General features: G+C 38.7%; 1 protein-coding gene across 7 annotated transcripts in view; it reads right to left on the reverse strand.

The window, feature by feature from the left end:
* BCKDHB (branched chain keto acid dehydrogenase E1 subunit beta) overlaps positions 1–20121 on the reverse strand; it is a 289790-nt gene that overhangs the window by 219005 nt on the left and 50664 nt on the right. For all 7 annotated transcript variants that reach the window (XM_067011259.1, XM_067011262.1, XM_059083877.2 and 4 more), the window contains one exon: positions 18578–18686. In XM_067011259.1, coding sequence (XP_066867360.1) covers positions 18578–18686 — 109 coding nt within the window. The remainder of the gene's footprint in view (positions 1–18577; positions 18687–20121) is intronic.

The following is a 20121-nucleotide window of genomic DNA, read 5'->3' on the forward strand; positions in this document are numbered from 1 at the left end:
GCTGGACCCAGTCACCCACAAGAGCCACTAACGGTGCTTGCAACCACCTTGTGCTGCTGCTGAGCAGGACAGTCCCCACTCAAGGCCCGTCAATGCCGCCGACATCAAGGCTGCAGGACGAGAACAAAGTCTCGTCAATGCCACGACTGGAGACGCCTCCAAAACTACAATGGACTCCTTCCTCTCCATCTTCATTCCACCTTCTAAACAAGCGCACGTACTGTCCATTGACAGACTCTCGCTGAAACTCATATGGCCAGGACGTCAAGAAAATACAGTTTACTAATTCCCAACCCCTTTCCAAGTACTACACAGGAGAACAGAGAAGGACAAGCATGGAGATGAGAGCCATCTGATAAATATGCAACAGACTTACCTTATAAACAGCATTAAGAGAAGAAAAAGTCACCTTTGATAAGAAATAAAGGAAACCACAATATAGTAATAACAACAATAAAAGCTACTATTTATCAAGCCCTTTCTACAAACCAGACACTCTTTTTTATCTTTGTTGGCTGCGCCATGCGCCATGCGGAATCGAACCGTGCTCCCTGCAGTGGAAGCGCGGAGTCTTAACCACTGGACCACCAGGGGAGTCCCTGTTTCAAGCATCTTAAGTGTATCATCTCCTTTCATCCTCACAATCAACATGATTGATGTTAGATTTATCCCAATTCTACAGGTAAGAAAACTGAGGCATTAAGTAACTTGGTGAAGTTGTAAAATAGCGAGTGGTAACTTTGGGACCCAAGCTAATAACCACTATGTTACGCTGTGCGGAAATCTGCCCAACGTGGGTTTCCATAGAGATAGTAAATCTGAACACGTGTCAAGCCTGAGCTTCACCATAAGCCTTAAAGATCATAGCAACAACTATGTATTTTAAGAAAGAGGATGTTATGTTCGCCACATTTTTTAAAAATTGACAATGCAATCCTAAGAATAAATAAATGCTGTTTTCCTGAGACCAGTCAACTATTAAATATAGAATTCTCTCACTCACCTGCAGCAAATCACTCCCATTTTCTCAAATTTATACACTAATTGGGCTTTTTATTCCATAAATCAAATACTCTTTAAAATCTCCACATACATATCAACCCAGTAACCTGCCTCTGTGAATGACTGTATGTCACCCCTCTGTTAGAAATCTAGATTTTTCTTTTACAAAAATTCCTTTATATCAAATCATGGATTAAAACTACCAAATTACTACGGATGCTGGGCATACTTATACAGGCAGAAACTATAATTTGTAGTCCAGAGATTTAAGAAAGACATATATCATTTATTTAATAATCATTTCATACCCCAAGACATACTCAGTGCTTGACATAAAGATAAATTAGGTAGAATCCATAAATTCAAGGACAACACTGAAAAATGCTGAAAGAATAAAGAAAATATTAATGAATGTTTCAAATTGAGAAAAATTCCCCAACTGTAACTTTTACAAACCTGACAACTCTATTTCTATCTGTGAAAAGTAAATATATACAAAAATTCCTAAATAACCTAATGGCCTTAAGAGTTTAACACTTCCTACTTATCTAACCTATTAGCATGGGCAGACCTCAGTCTACACAGCTTCAACTTTTGCTCAACACACACTTATATAGATTGAAAATGAAAAACCTGGGACTTCCCTGGTGGTCCAGTGGTTAGGACTCTGTACTTTCACTGCCGAGGGTCTGGGTTCAATCCCCTGGTAGCTGGGAACTGAGATCTCATAAGCCACATGGCGTGGCCAAAGAAAAGAAAAAAAAAAAAAAAAAGAAAAAAAGAAAATGAAAAACCCAGAAGGGCTTTTTGTGTGCCTTTTACTCCAAATTTGAAATTCTGTAGATCAACTATGAAAACGTCAGCTCCAAACATCCCTATATGTTAGCCAATAGTTCAGTTTTGACAATGTTAATAATATTATTAATAATATCGTGACAACGGATAGCAATGTTTCTATACTATTATTATATTTGCTCTCAATATTTTGTAAGTAAAAAACAGAAAAACGAACACACTGATGCCACCAAAGAAAATACTGTAAAACTGAGATCAACAAAGAAATCATTTGGTACACTGCACACAAATTTTTCACCTCACTTGGGTGCTTGATGCATTTAAGTCACTTGAATTGTTCAATTCAGAAAGAGAAAGAAAAAAAAATGAAAGAGACATATATATAATGTTGGTAACTATGTCACTGACAACTATATCTAAAAGGTGAGGTTCAAACTGGAATTTTTATATTTCCTCTCTTGATAAAGAACTCTATTAAGTGCAAGTCAGTCTTTGACCTTCAGACATCTGATTTGGTGCACATTTTGAGAAATGCATTAGGAGCTGCCTGTAATTAAGAAGTAGAGGACTCTGGCTTGGTTTAACATGACACGATGTGCATCCCAATATGCTGGGATATATTATAAATCCTAAATAATCTTTGTAAGTATCCCTGACAGGCTAAAAACATTCCACAGTGGCCCTCATGTTACCATGTACCTAGCATGTAGGTACATGTAGCATGTACCTACCTATTCCTTCTCTTTTTTTTTTTTTTTTTTTTTTTGTGGCACGCGGGCCTCTCACCGCTGTGGCCTCTCCCGTCGCGGAGCACAGGCTCCGGATGCGCAGGCTCAGCGGCCGTGGCTCACGGGCCCAGCCGCTCCGCGGCACGTGGGATCCTCCCGGACCGGGGCACGAACCCATGTCCCCTGCATCGGCAGGTGGACTCCCAACCACTGTGCCACCAGGGAAGCCCTAGAACACTCTTTCTGAGTGTGCTCCTGGCCCAACATTCTAAATAAAGGCTAATGCTTATGGTGTTCATATTAAAATAAATTATTGAAGCTTTGTAAATAATAACTATAGAAACATCTTTTAATATGCTACTATCATTTATTAAGCATTTGTTATGTGTCAGGCATTATTCTACATATTTTATAGGTATTAAAATATTTAATCAAATGATACTGTGAAGAAAAGTTTATGCTACTAAATTTGAAAATCCAGAGAGAATATATGATATGACAAAAAGATATAGATGACCAATATTTACTCAAGAATAGAACAGGTAGTAGGACCAACAACCAGAAAAGATACTGAAAAGGCAGTAAAAGATGTCCCACACCAGAAACAGACAGTTTTATAAGCAAATTATCTTAAACCTTATAGAACTAGATAATACCTAGTTATTCAATCCGGTCTGAAGCACAGAAAAAGAAAGCAGTCCAGTTCATTCTACAAGGAAGTATAAACTACAGAGCAATATTACATATAAATATATTTTCATGTTCACACATACAAGAAAGAAAACTATCATCTAATTTTATTTATGAACATAAAGGTCTTTTTAAAAGTCTTCTAACTGAATCCAGCAATAAGTTGAAAGAGTAATGCAAAATGATCAAGTGGAATTTAAACCAGGAATACAAGAATTACTCAACATTAGGAAATATGTTAATGAAATTCACATCATCAAGACATGAAAGAAGAAAAACCACATAATCTTCTCATCAGATAGCTAAAAAGAATTTGATAAAATTCAACACCTTGGGAGAAATGGGAGTAAGGGGCCCGTGACTCAGAGATAAAGAGTACCGAATGGGTTCCAAGTTAAGAAAGAATGAGACATTTAAGAACTACAAACTATTATGTATAAAATAAGCTGCCAGGATATATTGCACAACACAGGGAATATAGCCAATATTTTATAAATTTAAATGGAGTATAACCTTTAGACTGTGAATCACTATACTGTACATCTGTAACTTATATAATATGGTATATCAACTATACTTCAATAAATTTTTTTTAAAGGATGAGACAGTTCTAATAAAGAAAAAAGAAATGTCTCATCAATTATTGGGAAAAAAAAGAACTATAACTATCATTAGCTATAGAGGATAAGATTTTCTGCCTAGAACATCTAAGATAACTAACTGAAATATCATTAGAGAATTGAGTAAGGTCTCCAAATGCCAATACTAACATACAAAATCAATAGCTTTCTATATACCAGTAATAACCAATTAGAAATATGTAATGGAAAAATATCCTACACGTAATAGCAAAAAAATATATATATATATGAAAAACCTAGTAATAACCCTAACAACAAAATGTGCCAAACCTAATGGAAATATCTACACAATTTATTCATGAACATAAAAAGTTTGAATAAATGGAGACAACCATATTCTTGGAAAAGAAGAATCATTAGAGTTAAGATGTAAAGAATAGGGAAAAAAATGTTCTAACGTTTTCTGCCCACTTAAAAACAAAAAAAAACTTTAGGGACTTCCCTGGTGGCACAGTGGTTAGGGATCCGCCTGCCAACGCAGGGGATCTGGGTTCGAGCCCTGGTCCGGGAAGATCCCACATGCCGTGGAGCAGCTAAGCCCATGCGCCACAACTACTGAGCCTGCGCACTAGAGCCTGCGAGCCTCAACTACGGAAGCCTGCGTGCCTAGAGCCCGTTCTCTGCAACAAGAGAAGCCACCGCAGTGAGAAGCCCGTGCACCACAATGAAGAGTAGTCCCCACTCCCCGCAACTACAAAAAGCCCACTCAGCAACGAAGACCCAACACAGCCAAAGCTAAATTTATTTAAAAAAAATTTTTTTAACTATGTATATTTTTCCAAATAATTTATCTTTGGAAACAAACATAAATATTTCCAAATAATAGGATAAATGCTGCTCTCAATGACAACCAGCCTATGTGTATAGATGTAATTGTGACATTTACCAGAAGGTAACATTAAACTGTTAAGATCCAGTTCGTTCAAGGGGGACTTCTAATAAACAGACTAAAAAGACACTTTTTATAACAGAATACAGAAAAAAAAAGTTTGAAAAATATAAGAATAGGAAAAATTCTGATATACAAGAGAATAAAAATGCAAGGCTTTTATTCTTAGTATCCCCAACTTAAATGTCTTATAAATATTTCCAGCTTTCAATTTTAGCTTTCAGGCTATAAACAGTTACATATTGAGTCTTGTCTCCCCACAATATCTGTGTCAGTAATACTTGATCCTTCCAATTTTTCACTAGCTGCCATTTGGAGACTTGCAGTGTCTGCCTTAATCAATTATTTATTACTTGGAGCTTAATCAAAGAATATAAGAGGCTTACAGAAAATAAGAATAAAATTAAGAAATATAGGTTTTAAAGTTTATATTACAAAAAACACAGGCTTATAATTTTCTCCTTCCAAATGCCCAAATATATATAAATAGGGATGTTTACCTCAACACTGTTTAGAATGGGCAGAAATTGAGAGACAACTAGACGATCCATAATACGAGAAAAAATAAATTATGGTACACCCCAAGAAATTTTATAAGGTAAAAATCAGCTAAATTTTTGTGAACTGACACTGAAAATGTATCCAAAATAAATTGGTAAGAAAAGCAAGTTACAGAATGGTTATAACATGCTTATTTTTATTATTTGTGTATATATGTTCTATATATTCACATATTTGTATAAATGTAAATGCATGGGAAAAGATTTGCAAAGTTGCAGAACAATGTTTATAGTATGATCTTACATAATTCTGTTTATATGTAAGTGTGTTCTATACATTCTCATACATATAAAGATAAATGCATAAAAAAGGTCTGAGAAAAGGAGTTGGGTAGGAGTTGGGTAGGGAAAAAGGAACTTTCATTTTTGATTCTATACACATTCTGTAGCTTTGTGATACTTGAACTTTTTACAAAGAGTGCATGATTCATGATATTAAATTTTATTAAACACAACCAAAAAAATACATCATTCTTTATCATGTAGTATAAACTCAGGCATTAAGAATATATCCAGTTGGATTAAGCCAATGATGAAAAACAGACATCGGTTTAATGTCCAAAATTATCCTGAAAAGTGAATAAACAGGGCTTCCCTAGTGGCACAGTGGTTAAGAATCTGCCTGTCAATGCAGGGGACACGGGTTCGAGCCCTGGTCCGGGAAGATCCCACATGCTGCAGAGCAACAAAGCCCGTGCACCACAACTACTGAGCCTGTGCTCTAGAGCCCATGAGCCGCAACTACTGAACCCACGTGCCACAAATACTGAAGCCCCTGTGCCTAGAGCCCGTGCTCCGCAACAAGAGAAGCCACCGCAATGAGAAGCCTGTGCACCTCAACGAAGAGTAGCCCCCGCTCGCCACAATTAGAGAAAGCCCGTGCGCAACAACGAAGCCCCAACACAGCCAAAAATAAATAAACTAAATACATAAATTTTTTAAAAAGAAGTGAATTAACAATATAAAGAATGTGCCAGAGTATAAGAAAATTCCATAGGGTTCTATTCCATGAATACTTCAACTTATCAGGTCAATCACAGAATATATATAAATAAATTCAAAGGTAATTTTGCACTTCAAGTTGCAAACCTTCTGATTCTTCCTGCTACTTAATACTAGATCAAGGCCTTCTCACCACAAAATAGAATAATAATCTATTTGCTGCATTCCATGCTCACTTTAAATTTACAATAAGTGCTACTCCACAAGGTTAAGACTGAAGTCTATGTGAACAATTCATACAGTATAAACAAATATGAAATTTAAAAACATAAAAGGTAAAAAGTCACTTGTAATCAAATAAATGAAAACTGAAATAAACTGACAGTAATAAAACGTTTAAGCTTGTAGATAGAAGTCTAGCAGTATGTACAACAAAAAGTCAACAGTAGTCAGGGGATGGATTTATGAGCTCCTTTTATCATCACTTTTGTACTTTACAGGAGTTTCAACAAACACATATGAAAGCTTGAAAAACAGCCATAATCCTTTAACCTGTATCCACACCCTTTGCACTGTGACTTTGCAGTTGTTCCCATGAAGAGATGGAATCTCTCTGCCCTCCTTCTGAACTTGGGCTGGCGTTGTGACTTGCTTCAGCCAACACACTCTAGCAGAAGAGACTGTGTGCCAGTTCCTAGCCTATGACTCAAAAGCCTTGCATGCTTGTGCTTGGTCCCTTGTGACATCTGCTTCTACCATGTGAACAAGTCCAAGCTAACCTGCTGGAGGATGAGAGACAGGAAGACCAAAGATCATCAACTACAGCTCCAGATACATGAGATAGCCCAACTAAGATCAGCAAATCCAACCCACACTTGACCTGCAACTCATGGCACACCTAGGATGGAGCCCAGGTGAAACCTGAACTATCCAGGTGAGTTCAACCTGTATTACTGGCCTGTACATGAGCTGTACAGAAAGTTGATTTAAGCCAATAAGTGGCTTGTTAAGCATCAAAGCTTGCCAGTAGAGCATGCAATACCTTTATAATGAGAAAAATTAATCTTTTTAAGAAAGTAATGTGAGGCATTGCTAACCACTTAACTATAATGTTGTTCACACTGAAATATTAAAATATCTTATTTTCAATAGGTGTATATCTTTTTAATTGAAAAAAAAAAAGAAGAAAACTAAAGTACCTCAACAGGGTAATTACATTCCTTTGGAGTTCCAAGTTGCATTTAGCAAACCTTAACGCTGCCCTCATATATACAGTTAAATAGCTGATATAAAAATAGATATTTTCATCACATATGAAAGAAACGATAGAACTAAGTTATCCTTGGAAGTCACATCAACCACCAGCAGCACTGACTGAGAACTTTCACTGTGCCAGTATCATTACATCTATTCATTTCATCTTTAAATCAACTTGATAAGATAGGTATTATCATTGTCCTCATTGTACAGCTGAGAAAACTAAAACAGAGAGGTTAAGCAGCTTGTCAAAAGTCACCTAACTAGTAAGCAGTGGAGTCAGTACTTCAAACTTGGTCAGTCTGGTTCCAAAATCTAGTCTTAACCACTTTAATAGACGGCCCCAAGAACTGACGGACGGTCTGGGAAAAAGAGAAACCAGACTGACCACCTAATGTGTCTGAACATAAAGAAAAACAAGATTACACTGAGGAGATTAAGAACTATATTAGTAATAGAAACATGAGAAATCAAGCAAATGGAAAGAGAAAGAAGAGAAAAAAACATTTCAGAGAAAACAGAGTTGTATACCAAAGTGGAAAAAAAAGAATGCATTTTTTGGGGGGCTCAGTTGTGAATCACACCAATATAGTCATAGCAATGGAACCGCTAAGTGAATGATCTGACCCAAAATTACACTATAACTCTACAGAAATATTTTTTAAAGTTTGGATACTGTGAGGAGGAGGAATGACACACGCTGGGGAAAGAAGTTTAATTAAAAATAGCTAAATTCTAGTAAGAAGTTAAAAGAATAATGCCTAAAATTTTTAAAAGCAGTGTAAGCAAATTAGTTATAAATATGATGATATATTACAAGAAACTACTAGAAATGATTGCCCGTGGGGAGAGAAGCATGGATTTGGTAAAGGCTGAGGTATGGAACTACTATTTTTGGTTACATTATTTGCTTTTTTAAGTTCTGTGTATCATTTTAATTTCAAAGCTAGCAAATCTAACAAATGAATTTTCTCTCCTTACTGGATGGAACTTAATTCTTGTCAGTGAGCATGCCATTCTAGCTCGCACAAAAATAATGTGCTTAATGATGCCAACCAAAAAAAATCTTAAATAGAAAATACGAATTCGTTTTCTGTGTACACTGATATTTGGCAAAAATATTTTTTAAGTCTTCTACCATTCGAAAACTACTTAAAGCAATTTTCTTCTCTTCAGAATGTATGAATTCATATAAAATTCATGTATTTGCTAAAAAAAATAAAACGGAAAAACCCTCAATATCCTTACGACCTCTTTTTGCCTGAAAGAGTAGAGTAAATTCAGGAAATAAGGCAGCATAGGCTTTTAGTCTTACTTCTCACTAGAAGAACCACAGATGAAAGCCATATTTACTTCAGTATCACTGATGTCCTGAATCATTCAATTATAAAACCAAAAAGTTCAAAAGACATACAAGAACAGCTTCTCCACAAGACGCCTATATCTGATAATGTCACTGACTCATTCTTTTTGAATCATAACTATTTTGTACATTTTTGACACTGTCTAGATTGCTCTTCCTTATCTACCTTTTCTAAATATCCCTCTGCCATTTTTAAAAGGTTTAATTGCATTTATTTATCTATTTTTGGCTGCATTGGGTCTTCGCGGGCTTTTCTCTAGTTGCAGCTAGCGGGAGCTACTCTTCGCTGCTGTGCACAGGCCTCTCACTGCGTTGGCCTCTCCCATAGCGGAGCACGGGCTCTAGGCACGTGGGCCTCAGTAGTTGTGGCACACGGGCTCGGCAGTTGTGGCTCGCGGGCTCCAGAGCGCAGGCTCAGCAGCTGTGGCACACGGGCCCAGTCACTCCACGGCACGTGGGATCCTCACAGACCAGGGCTTGAACCCGTGTCCTCTGCATTGGCAGGCGGATTCCCAACCACGGAGCCACCAGGGAAGTCCCTAATTGCATTTAAATGTCATCATTAGAATAAGCGATCCAGAAGTACAATTTAATTACATTTTCCTTCTACATTTAGAAGGTACAAGTTTTATATCTATTGTATATTTGAGATAAGCAGAAACGAAATTTGAGAAAATTGCTGTGTAAAGAATGGATGATTGACCTCTTTTTACTTTCCTCTTTGTAGTTTGTAAAGTGAATGGCTGAACTGAAGAAATCCTTTCTGAATGCTGTAGACTAGACATAGAGGAGACTAACCACAGCATAGATATTTGAACATAGAACAGTATATGGGGACCAGGTCCAAACTTGAGGGGTCAGACAGGTCGAGAAGAGCTGTGACAGGGACAAATGGTTTCACCCCCTCTCTCGGAAATGCAGATAGACTACATTTCTCAGCTGCCGTTGACGTAAGACTAAGTCCCTTAACGATAGCACAGAGCAAGGACTCCCAAACCCCACCTGTGACCACATTGTACTGTGTCGTGTAGTTTTTATACCTTTCAAAGAAGCAAATTAATCCTATGCCAATGGAGAAGTTACGCAGTCAGTACACAGTCAAACTTTGGACTATATACTACAGGAGGGATTCACTGCGTTAATGAATGGCTATTGATGGCATATATTTCCATTCAATTACAAAATGGATCATTTTAATTCTGCAGGAATTTTTTTTAAAGTAGCATATATTCTGCAGGAATTTTTTTTTTTAAGTAGCATATTTCTTGGCATGAAACTAGGACACTGGAGCAAATTGTTTCATTGATGCCCTCCACGCAACAGTGTTTAAATAGGATGCAATAGTGTTTAAATAGGGTAACCTTAGAAAGAAGGCTGCCTCTGGGGTCAGAACATCCTGGTTTAAAACCTAACTCTATCACTCATTCCTCTGTGAGCAAGTTTCTTAAACTCTCTCCACTTCAGTTTCAGGGTGATACCGCCTGGCAGAGGTTTTGTGACAATTAAATGGAACCATCTGTGCCATATATACCCCATACCTGACTCTAGACTGTCTGGGTTTGAATCCCGTTTGTGTGGATTTGGGCAAGTTGTTTAACTTTTCTAATCCTCAGGTTCCTCATGGATAAAACAGTGATAGTAACAGAATTTCTGGCAAGGCTGTTGTATTAAATGAAATCGTCCATTGGCCTATAAAATATAGCGCTGTGTCTAGTACAGAAGTGTTAAAAAAGTGCATAAACACTAGGCAAATACACACATGGATTATCTTCAATCCTCTCAACTTTATGAAGTAATAAGTACTATTATAAACAGATGGGCATCCCACTTTAGCGTTAGGACAAAAGTAGCATTTATATCAAAGGCCGCCATTTATTTTGCTAATCCAACGGGGGATATTTTCATCTTGAAAGAGAACATCTTTTCTCTAACCAAGATGACAGATTAGATTAGTCAGGTTACCTGTTTTATCAGCGAAATCTACAGAAGACAAACACAAAGGAGGTTCAACTTATAATGAGATTAAATAGAAGGACCTGGGGGAAACTCTTTAGTCAAATTAAGATTCAAGAAATAAGGAACCGGGCTTCCCTGGTGGCACAGTGGTTAAGAATCCGCCTGCCGATGCCCTGGTCCGGGAAGATGCCACATGCCACGGCGCAACTAAGCCCGTGCACCACAACTACTGAGCCTGCGTGACACAACTACTGAAGCCCACGTGCCTAGAGCCTGTGCTCCGCAACAGAAGAAGCCACCGCGATGAGAAGCCTGCCCACCACAAGGAAGAGTAGCCCCCGCTCGCCACAACCAGAGAAAGCCCGTGCGCAACAACAAAGAGCCAACGCAGCCAAAAATAAATAAGTAAATAAAATAAATTTTTTTTAAAAGAAATAAGGAACCCAGAGAACCTTAGGAACTGACCTAAAGAATGGGAATGGCGAGGATTTTCACTTTGGGTGTCTACTTCTCTCCCTCCCTCCCACCCACACTGAACACTTATGCTCGACCTCATAGTCTCCTACTGGAGACCATCGTCTACCAAGTGGCAGGGGACGTGGCTGCAGTCCCATGTCACCCCAGACAAACCGCCCACAGAAAGTGCAGCTTTGTCTCCACACAGAAAGTTCCAGAAAAGAAGTCAGAATAGCTGGGCTGGAGCCACACAGCCATTCCCCGAGATGATGGAGGTCAGATAAGACAGCTGGCAGCCCCTCCAGAACCCAATGGAGTGGACTGAGAACAGTGCCCATGGGAAGACTGTGCCCCACAAAGAAAATAAAGGACTTGTAATCGATGCTGAAAAGTTAACTGCTGGGGGAGGTGTGTGCACACAACCTCGAGCTGAAGCCTTGGAGAACTGTGACACTCTAGAACGGAACCGTTCTGCAACAGGATTTAGTGATATAAACGATATAGATAAAAATTATACGTTAGGAGAAAACTCATCTTTCCGTTAGCAAGTTACCTTTCTTTTTGGATGCCTAATACTTGAGCTTCCTAAGGAACTCTGTACCTAGCCAGTATCCTTTAAATACTTTACTGGAGGAATCAAGGAGAGGATACAATTCCAGGCTTGGGAAAATAACATCTGAATGAGGTTGCTGGAGGGGAAATAGGTAACAGCTGAGGCTTCCCTGAAATATTTCCAACTGCATCAATCTAGTTCTGACTGTAAAGAGTGGCAAATGCCAGGGAATTACTTTTCTATCAGTAAAATTCTATTAATGAGCATTATTAGGAATCGCGCTCAACTCTGTTCCTTAGATAGATTTACACCTTCCCATTGTCCCTTCGTACTCAACATCTTTCCTATTTTCCTACTCTTCGTTTCTCTAGACTACGTTCTGGTAATTTTTTTTTTTTTTTGCGGTACGCGGGCCTCTCACTGTTGCGGCCTCTCCCGTTGCGGAGCAGAGGCTCTGGACGCGCAGGCGCAGCGGCCATGGCTCACGGGCCCAGCCGCTCCGCGGCACGTGGGATCCTCCCGGACCGGGGCACCAACCCGCGTCCCCTGCATCGGCAGGCGGACTCGCAACCACTGCGCCACCAGGGAAGCCCCCATTCTGGTAATTTTTTTGACCTTGTCTTCTAGTTTGCCAGTTCTTCCGTTATCTGTTTATAATTTCTGGTTAAACCAGAGATTTTTTTTCTTTCATTTATTATTTCTCTTTACTAGACACTCCATTCTGTTCTTCAAATTTGCTTGTCTACTGCTTATATTCTCAAGTGCCTCCTTTTTTTAATGTGACGCCTACTTTTTTGCAGTGTCTATATGCTAGTTATAATATCCGAAGTCTTGAGGGGCCTGTATCTTCCTTTTCTTGATCCTGCTCTAAGGGACTCTATCTTCTTCTTTTCTCTCCACCAGCATAAAGTCAAGACAGGTGATATTTCTTCCTGCCACTTCTGTACCTCACTCCGTGGATGTGGCACGTGGTGTCCCACCTTTAAGCGAGGGCTCCTAGTGCATTCTCTACCTAAACGAGGTCCTGGACTTCGTCTCCTGCCCCCACTGTTCCATGGAGTCATCAGAGCAAAAGCTCAGTGTTTCCAGGACCAGGCAAATACCTCCTGGAAGATATTGGCATTCACTTCTATCCCAGGGTTCTGAGGTTCACTTATTTCAAGACTCCAGAGTCCAAACTTCCAAGCCAGCTCCGTACACATTTAAAATACACAAACAAACAGGGGTGTGATGAATTGGGAGATGGGAACTGACATATATACACTACTATGTATAAAATAGATAACTAATGAGAACCTACTGTATAGCACAGAGAACTCTACTCAATGCTCTGTGGTGACCTAAATGGGAAGGAAATACAAAAAAGAGGGGATATATGTATACGTAGAGTTGATTCACTTTGCTGCACAGCAGAAAGTAACACAACATTGTAAAGCAACTCTACTCCAATAAAAATTAATAAACACACAAACACACACACACACCTTTTATTGCAGGGTATCTACCACTCCTCCATTACTACCAAAGAAATCTTACTCTACACTTACTCTTGACCCCTCCCTCTTCTTTCCCCTTCTTAAATTTATTTAGACACAAATATTTCATACGATCTAACAAATTTCTAACCCATCTTTGTCTGCTAATCAAGCCCCCACCATTTCTTGGACAGGCTGTTCAAACAGCCTCCTAGCTATTTGAAGCATCTCCTATCAAGCCATCTTTTTCTCACACTAAGCCTTGGAGGTGGTGAGAGGTGGACGGAAGTTCCAGACTGCCCTCTGGGCTCGAATCCATCCGAGCAGGTTCTAGTTTGTCCTGGCTCCACCGTGGTTCATGTCCATCTTCCCTTCCTAACAGTCTGTCCTGCAAACTTCAAGATACGGCACCAAACACAGAAGCAACAACTTTTCATGGACTATTTAGCTTCTACAACTGCATATATTATGTATAAATATAATATCTTCTAGTGTTTTGCTTCTGATCAAACCCTGACTGATAGAGCAGTATACAGAGATCTGTCTCACTTCTTTAAAGAGCTGCAGCATAATCCATCAAAAGAATGTAGTTTAATTTACTCAACCAAGCCCAAATCCCCTAGTGATGGACGAATGGGTTATTTTCAGTCCTTGTTCTTAAAAATGGTGCTGTAATGAACAGTAACGTTTTCTCAGACTTTTACCAGTGTTATCTCTGAAATTGATTCCTAGAAGTAGACTATGAGCCAAACCATATTATTCCTAAGAGTTCTATCCCCTCCTTAAAATGTGGAACTTCTTTTGGAAACCACGCAAGCAACTGTGACAGAGATTGGTAGTTGTCAATACGTGTCTCCCATCACTGTGTAACGATAAAATTTTTAGTCTTTAGCCTAGTACCCAACTACTTTTTCAGCCTCCCTTGTGGCGAGGTGTGGCCCTGTGATTAAGTTCTGGCCAATGGGATGTAAGTAGATTTAATATGTGCAACTTCCAAGTCATTCTTTAAAGAGAAGATGACTCCCTTTCCCCTTCCACCTCCCTTTCCCCTTCCTGGTGGCTGGAATGTATATGCGATGTTGGGAGTGGAGCACCCCTCTGGGACCATGCTGAAGACAACAGAGAAACCACAGAAGATCCCCGGTACCTTGATGACTAAGGCACCACTGCACTGCCAACCGGGATGTTTATGTGAGAGAAAGATAAATTTCCATTGTACTGAAGGTCTTATAATGGGTTTTATTGTTAGCCTAGTTTTTTGAAATTGGATAACTCATGACTATATCTATGTATTTGAGATACTATTCCATAAATAAAATGAGGACTTAAATGCATAGATTTTATAAACATTGCCTTAGACTACTTAAAAGTTAGCTTTTGTGGCCTTCCTTATACTTGACCATGCCGTATTCAGTTAAGATTACTGGATAATTAACCTAAATGAGCTATTATGTAATAAACACAACTCCCATTTTTACAAGGAATTATCAGCATCGTGTTTGTAATGTAAGAATATACATCTATATTTATTACTCTGTGAATTTTCCCAACATGAAGTTTAAAAAAAAAATTTTAATGTAAAGGTTCACATCTTTAGTCCCCTCTGTTTTGACTATTCCCAGATGTATGCTAGAAATTCAAGACAAATGAATGTTGGAAAAGAAGTCAGTCTGTTTGAACGGATAAAGAAAATGTGATACATATACACAATGGAATATTACTCAGCCATAAAAAGGAACGAAATTGGGTCATTTGTAGAGACGTGGATGGACCTAGAGAATGTTACACAGAGTGAAGTAAGTCACAAAGAGAAAAAGCAAATAACGCTCATTAATGCATATATGTGGAATCTAGAAAAATGATATGGATGAACTGGTTTGCAAGGCAGAAATAGAGACACAGATGTAGAGAACAAACGTATAGACACCAAGGGGGGAGGGGAGGCGTGGAATGAATTGGGAGATTGGAGTTGACATATATACACTAATATGTATAACATAGATAACTAATGAGAACCTGCTGTATAGCACAGGGAACTCCACTTCACTATACAACAGAAACTAACACAACATTGTAAAACAACTATAACCCAATTAAAAAAAATAACAAAGTGAGTCTGTTAAGTTAGTGTTTATGGATACTACAAGTCTTCCTATTATTACTACTTAGAAATTATCAATCTTTTAAATGAATCTAAAGCACCTTCTTTTATTTACTGGACTCTTGTCAATACAGAAATGTCTTCCACGAAGAGCAATAATCCAGATTACTGAATCAAAATATGCCATCCCTTTTTACATCATTCCAAACAACTTTAATTTTGGAGTTTCCTCCACCAGTGCAAAGCAGATCTGAGAGATGAACAGATAGAGCCAGAGAAAAGGGGGCTGCATGTAGGCAGCAACTGAGGAATCAGCGTGAGAACGTTCAGAGCCCCTGCTCACATCCCTGTCCCACAAAAGAGCAGAAACCAAAATATGGTCAGCTGCAAGATACAGATTTGAACCAGAGGCCAAGGCTAAGAAAACTATGGGTTAAAAGCATCCTGAATTCTACCTAAGAACCAAGAATTATAAAAGATAAATGGGGCTAGTTATTGCTTTGGAACTGACGTTATGCACTGGTTCTCAAAAGTTAGTATGAGTCAGAAGCACCTGGAAGGCTGTGAAGACAGAATGAGCTGGGCCGTCCCCAGGGGTTCGGATTCAGTAGGTCTTGAACTGACTGAGGCCTGACAGCCTGCATTTCTCATAAGCTTCCCACACTGCTGCTGCTGCTGGCCCAGGGATCCAGCTTGATAACCACCTGGAGCGAACAATCGTATAAAGACTCCAGTGGCTAATCAACTCTTTTCCAAGCCTATTTTCCTCGGCAGAGAAATTCTCTAGCTATGAAACAACTCTTTTTTAGTCTTTACTGGGACAAGAAAAGATTCAGTTAAGAATCCCTGAAATGACACGAAAACAATCACAGGGAAACTGCTGAAAAACTTTTGAGCCTCTATCCTCATCAGGGTCCTTCATAATCTCTCCCAGGGCCAAACCTACAACAAATTTCTCAAGCTCATTCTCTTAGCTGGAATCCTATAACATTAAACATTTCCCTCACCAATCCTGATATCAAAATCTGGAGCAAAGTGAATATTAATTACTTTTCCAAATGTTGTTTGGTCTCCATTTATTAAAAACTGGGAAAAAGAACAACCTGTATTAATTGATTAGCTTGAATTGGTTGGCCTCACAAATATAATACTCATAGGGTATTCATAGTAATTAGAAATCAAATAGCTACTCAGTATATAACACTGGGGTTTTCCTTTTCACCTCAAGATTATAAATTCTTTTGTTATTTTTTATTCCATAATGGGATATAAATAACTACAGAGTTCCCCAAAAATGGACAGAGTCAATTTAAAGTATGCTTAGGGCTTCCCTGGTGGCGCAGCGGTTGAGACTCTGCCTGCCGAGGCGGGGGACACGGGTTCGTGCCCCGGTCCGGGAGGATCCCACGTGCCGCGGAGCGGCTGGGCCCGTGAGCCGTGGCCACTGAGCCTGTGCCCCGCAACGGGAGAGGCCACAACAGTGAGAGGCCCGCCTAGCACACAAAAAAATAAAAACAAAAATAAAGTATGCTTAAATTAAGAGCAACTGGAACTCTCATAAATTTCCAGCAGAAATGCAAAATGGCATAACCACTTAGAAAACGTCTTCAGTAGATTCTTAAAACATTCAATCTACTCTGACACATCAATTCTATTCCTGGATGTTTATCGAAGAAAGGGAAGGAAGGGAGGGAGGGAGGAAGGAAGGAAGGAAGGAAGGAAGGAAAGAAGAAAGAAAGAAAGTTTGTTCACAAAAACACTTGCGTAAGAATGTCTCTGGCAGCGTTGTACAAAATAGGCAAAAACTGAAAACAATGATGATCATTTGTCCATCAACAGGGGAAGGGATAAACTGTGATAATTCATACAATGGAAATGCTACTCAGCAATGAAAAAGGAATAAACCACTGATACAAGCAACAACATGAATGAATCTCAAAACCATCAGGCTGAGCAAAAGACGGCAAACACAAAAGAATATATACAGCACTGTGTGACTTACTTATATAAGGGCCCAAAGCATACGCAACTAATCTATGCTGAAAGCAATCAGAAAGTGGCTAAGTTTGGGGGAGGAAGAATGGCTTGGCAGAGAAGAGGCAGGAAGGAGCTTCCTGGAGCAATGAAAGTTTTCCAGTCTTGTTTTACATAGTAGTTACATGGATGTAGAGGACTGTCAAATCTATCCAACTGAACACTTACAATCTCTGCATATGTATTTATTTATTTATTTATTTATTTATTTATTTATTTATTTATTTTTTTTTTTTTTTTTTGCGGTATGCGGGCCTCTCACTGTTGTGGCCTCTCCCGTTGCGGAGCACAGGCTCCGGACGCACAGGCTCAGCGGCCATGGCTCACGGGCTTAGTTGCTCCGCGGCATGTGGGATCTTCCTGGACCAGGGCACGAACCCGTGTCTCCTGCATCGGCAGGCGGATTCTCAACCACTGCGCCACCAGGGAAGCCCTGCATATGTATTTAAATGTACATAATTCACATCACAATAAAACAAAATGTTTTCAAGCCTAACTGTTGGAGGAAAAGAATGGTTTGCCAAAGCAATGTTCCCTGAATTTGAAATAAAATACACTTCAGGCAGAATAAACAGTTTGATGTTTCAATGCCCATTAAGGCTGATAAAGAAGCAATGATAGATGAGTGTTTAGAGAATTATGATTCTGAGCTAGAAAGAGGGTGATCAAACATTTCAGTTTGCCTTAGACACTCATCCCAGTGTAGACCTGATGTTATAACACTAATAGTGCCCCCTTCACTATCAAAGGAATCCTAATTTAGATGAAGACCTACAAGGACACTTTAGCTAAAAGGACCTTTGATATTATTTAGTACAGTGAGCTCATTCACCTTTTCCACTCAACCCACATCTACTTAGCATCTACTATGTAGCCAAACATAATCCCTACTTTCTTGCTACCACTTCAAATTGCTTCCCTGTTTCCAAAATTAAAATTTAAATAGCTAGATGGATTTTCTCTAAAGTTAACTTAAAATATACAGCTGAGGACAAACTAAATATAGAAGACATCAGAATTTTTTTTTCTACAGGGAAATATAAATCAAGCTTATGAAAGAAAAATTATAATTCTGAGCTATGCAAAACAAAATGTATAAAGATGTTCATAAATATAAAATAAAGGAAAAATTTACCTGCTGCCCTGTAAAGTATTTTAGGTTCAAAAAATATACAAGGATTTTTATCCTCTATGCATGACAAAAGAAGTCCCTTGGCCTGGAAAGGGCTTCTGGGTATAACCACCTGCAAAAACAGATTTTTTTTTTTTAAGACAAGTTCAGTGAAAATGAATCCCAGTCAACTCACATATAAGGGTTGATATTTAAATAACCAATTATTACTAATTAAATATAGAAATCTTGTATTTTTCAACTAATTACCATTTGTAATAAGATTCACATATTGTTCAAAATGATCCCATTTGTTCCACAAATATTTATCAGATGCCCACCATATTCTGGTAATTAAGATACTGCTATTCTCTCAAGGAGTTAAACTTGCATATACATAAAAAATAAAAGGAAACCACAAAGAGCAAGAGCACTCATCAAAACAAAAAAGTAAATTTGTCAATATCTTCCTGTATTTACTTATAAAGAAATCTTTTCTACTAACATCCAACTGCTACTTTTCAAAGGCATGCAACTCTCTTCTCCAATTTTAAGATGCCAAAATCTCCTCCTTTCCCAAGAAAACTCTGGCCTTCATTTCCTAAGTGGAAAAGTAATCCACTGAACTTTATGATCCAGGTAATATAATGTGCAGTTACTGCAAAGCTAAAAGAAAAGTGTGGATGCTGCACATTTCCAGTTGGGGAAAGGGCTCGGGACCTTCTTGAGAATGAGACTGATAATGAGGAAGAGGATGGTAATAACAGCAGGTAGCATATGTGTTAACTGTTGATTAATCCACTATATAGATTAATTCATAGCAACGCTATGAAGTAGCAATTATTATTTTCCCCAATTTAGAAATAGAGACTGAGGCTTGAAGAGAGACAAGTAGCCCGCCCAAGGTTACCTCGATTGCTAAAGCAAGGATTCTTGCCTGTTCTGACTGACCTAGCTCTTAATTTCTACACCATTTTGCCTCAAATCACAAACTCTTGTCCAGTTTAATGACTGTTAAATAACTACATAAAGATGTTATTACATAGGAAGAGTTATCATTAAAATAAACCTGAATTTATCATAAAGACTCAAATAAAATTCCCTGAAGCAAACTATATTTGGCTTTCAAAATCATTTTTATACCATTTTATTGAAGAATTTTTATTTATAAAAAAAATAACACAAATCTCACTATTTTCTGAAAAGAGACTGTTAAATACATTGCTCATCATAGCACACAATGTCTTTATCTTATGTTCCTAGTTTAGTTTTTATTCATCTGCTTTCATGTGTTTATTTTTAGCCTTTTGTACTATATGTATATTCTCATTTGGGATAAAATAAAAGAGAAAGCATGGCGGGAGAGAGGTAGGGGTGAGAGAAAAGAACTGCTCTTAAAAATACTGGGAGGGGGGTCTTCCCTGGTGGCGCAGTGGTTGAGAGTCCGCCTGCCGATGCAGGGGACGCGGGTTCACGCCCCGGTCCGGGAGGATCCCACGTGCCGCGGAGCGGCTGGGCCCGTGAGCCATGGCCACTGAGCCTGCGTGTCCGGAGCCTATGCTCCGCAA

This window comes from Kogia breviceps, chromosome 13, assembly GCF_026419965.1.
Source record: "Kogia breviceps isolate mKogBre1 chromosome 13, mKogBre1 haplotype 1, whole genome shotgun sequence".
NCBI lineage: Eukaryota > Metazoa > Chordata > Mammalia > Artiodactyla > Physeteridae > Kogia > Kogia breviceps.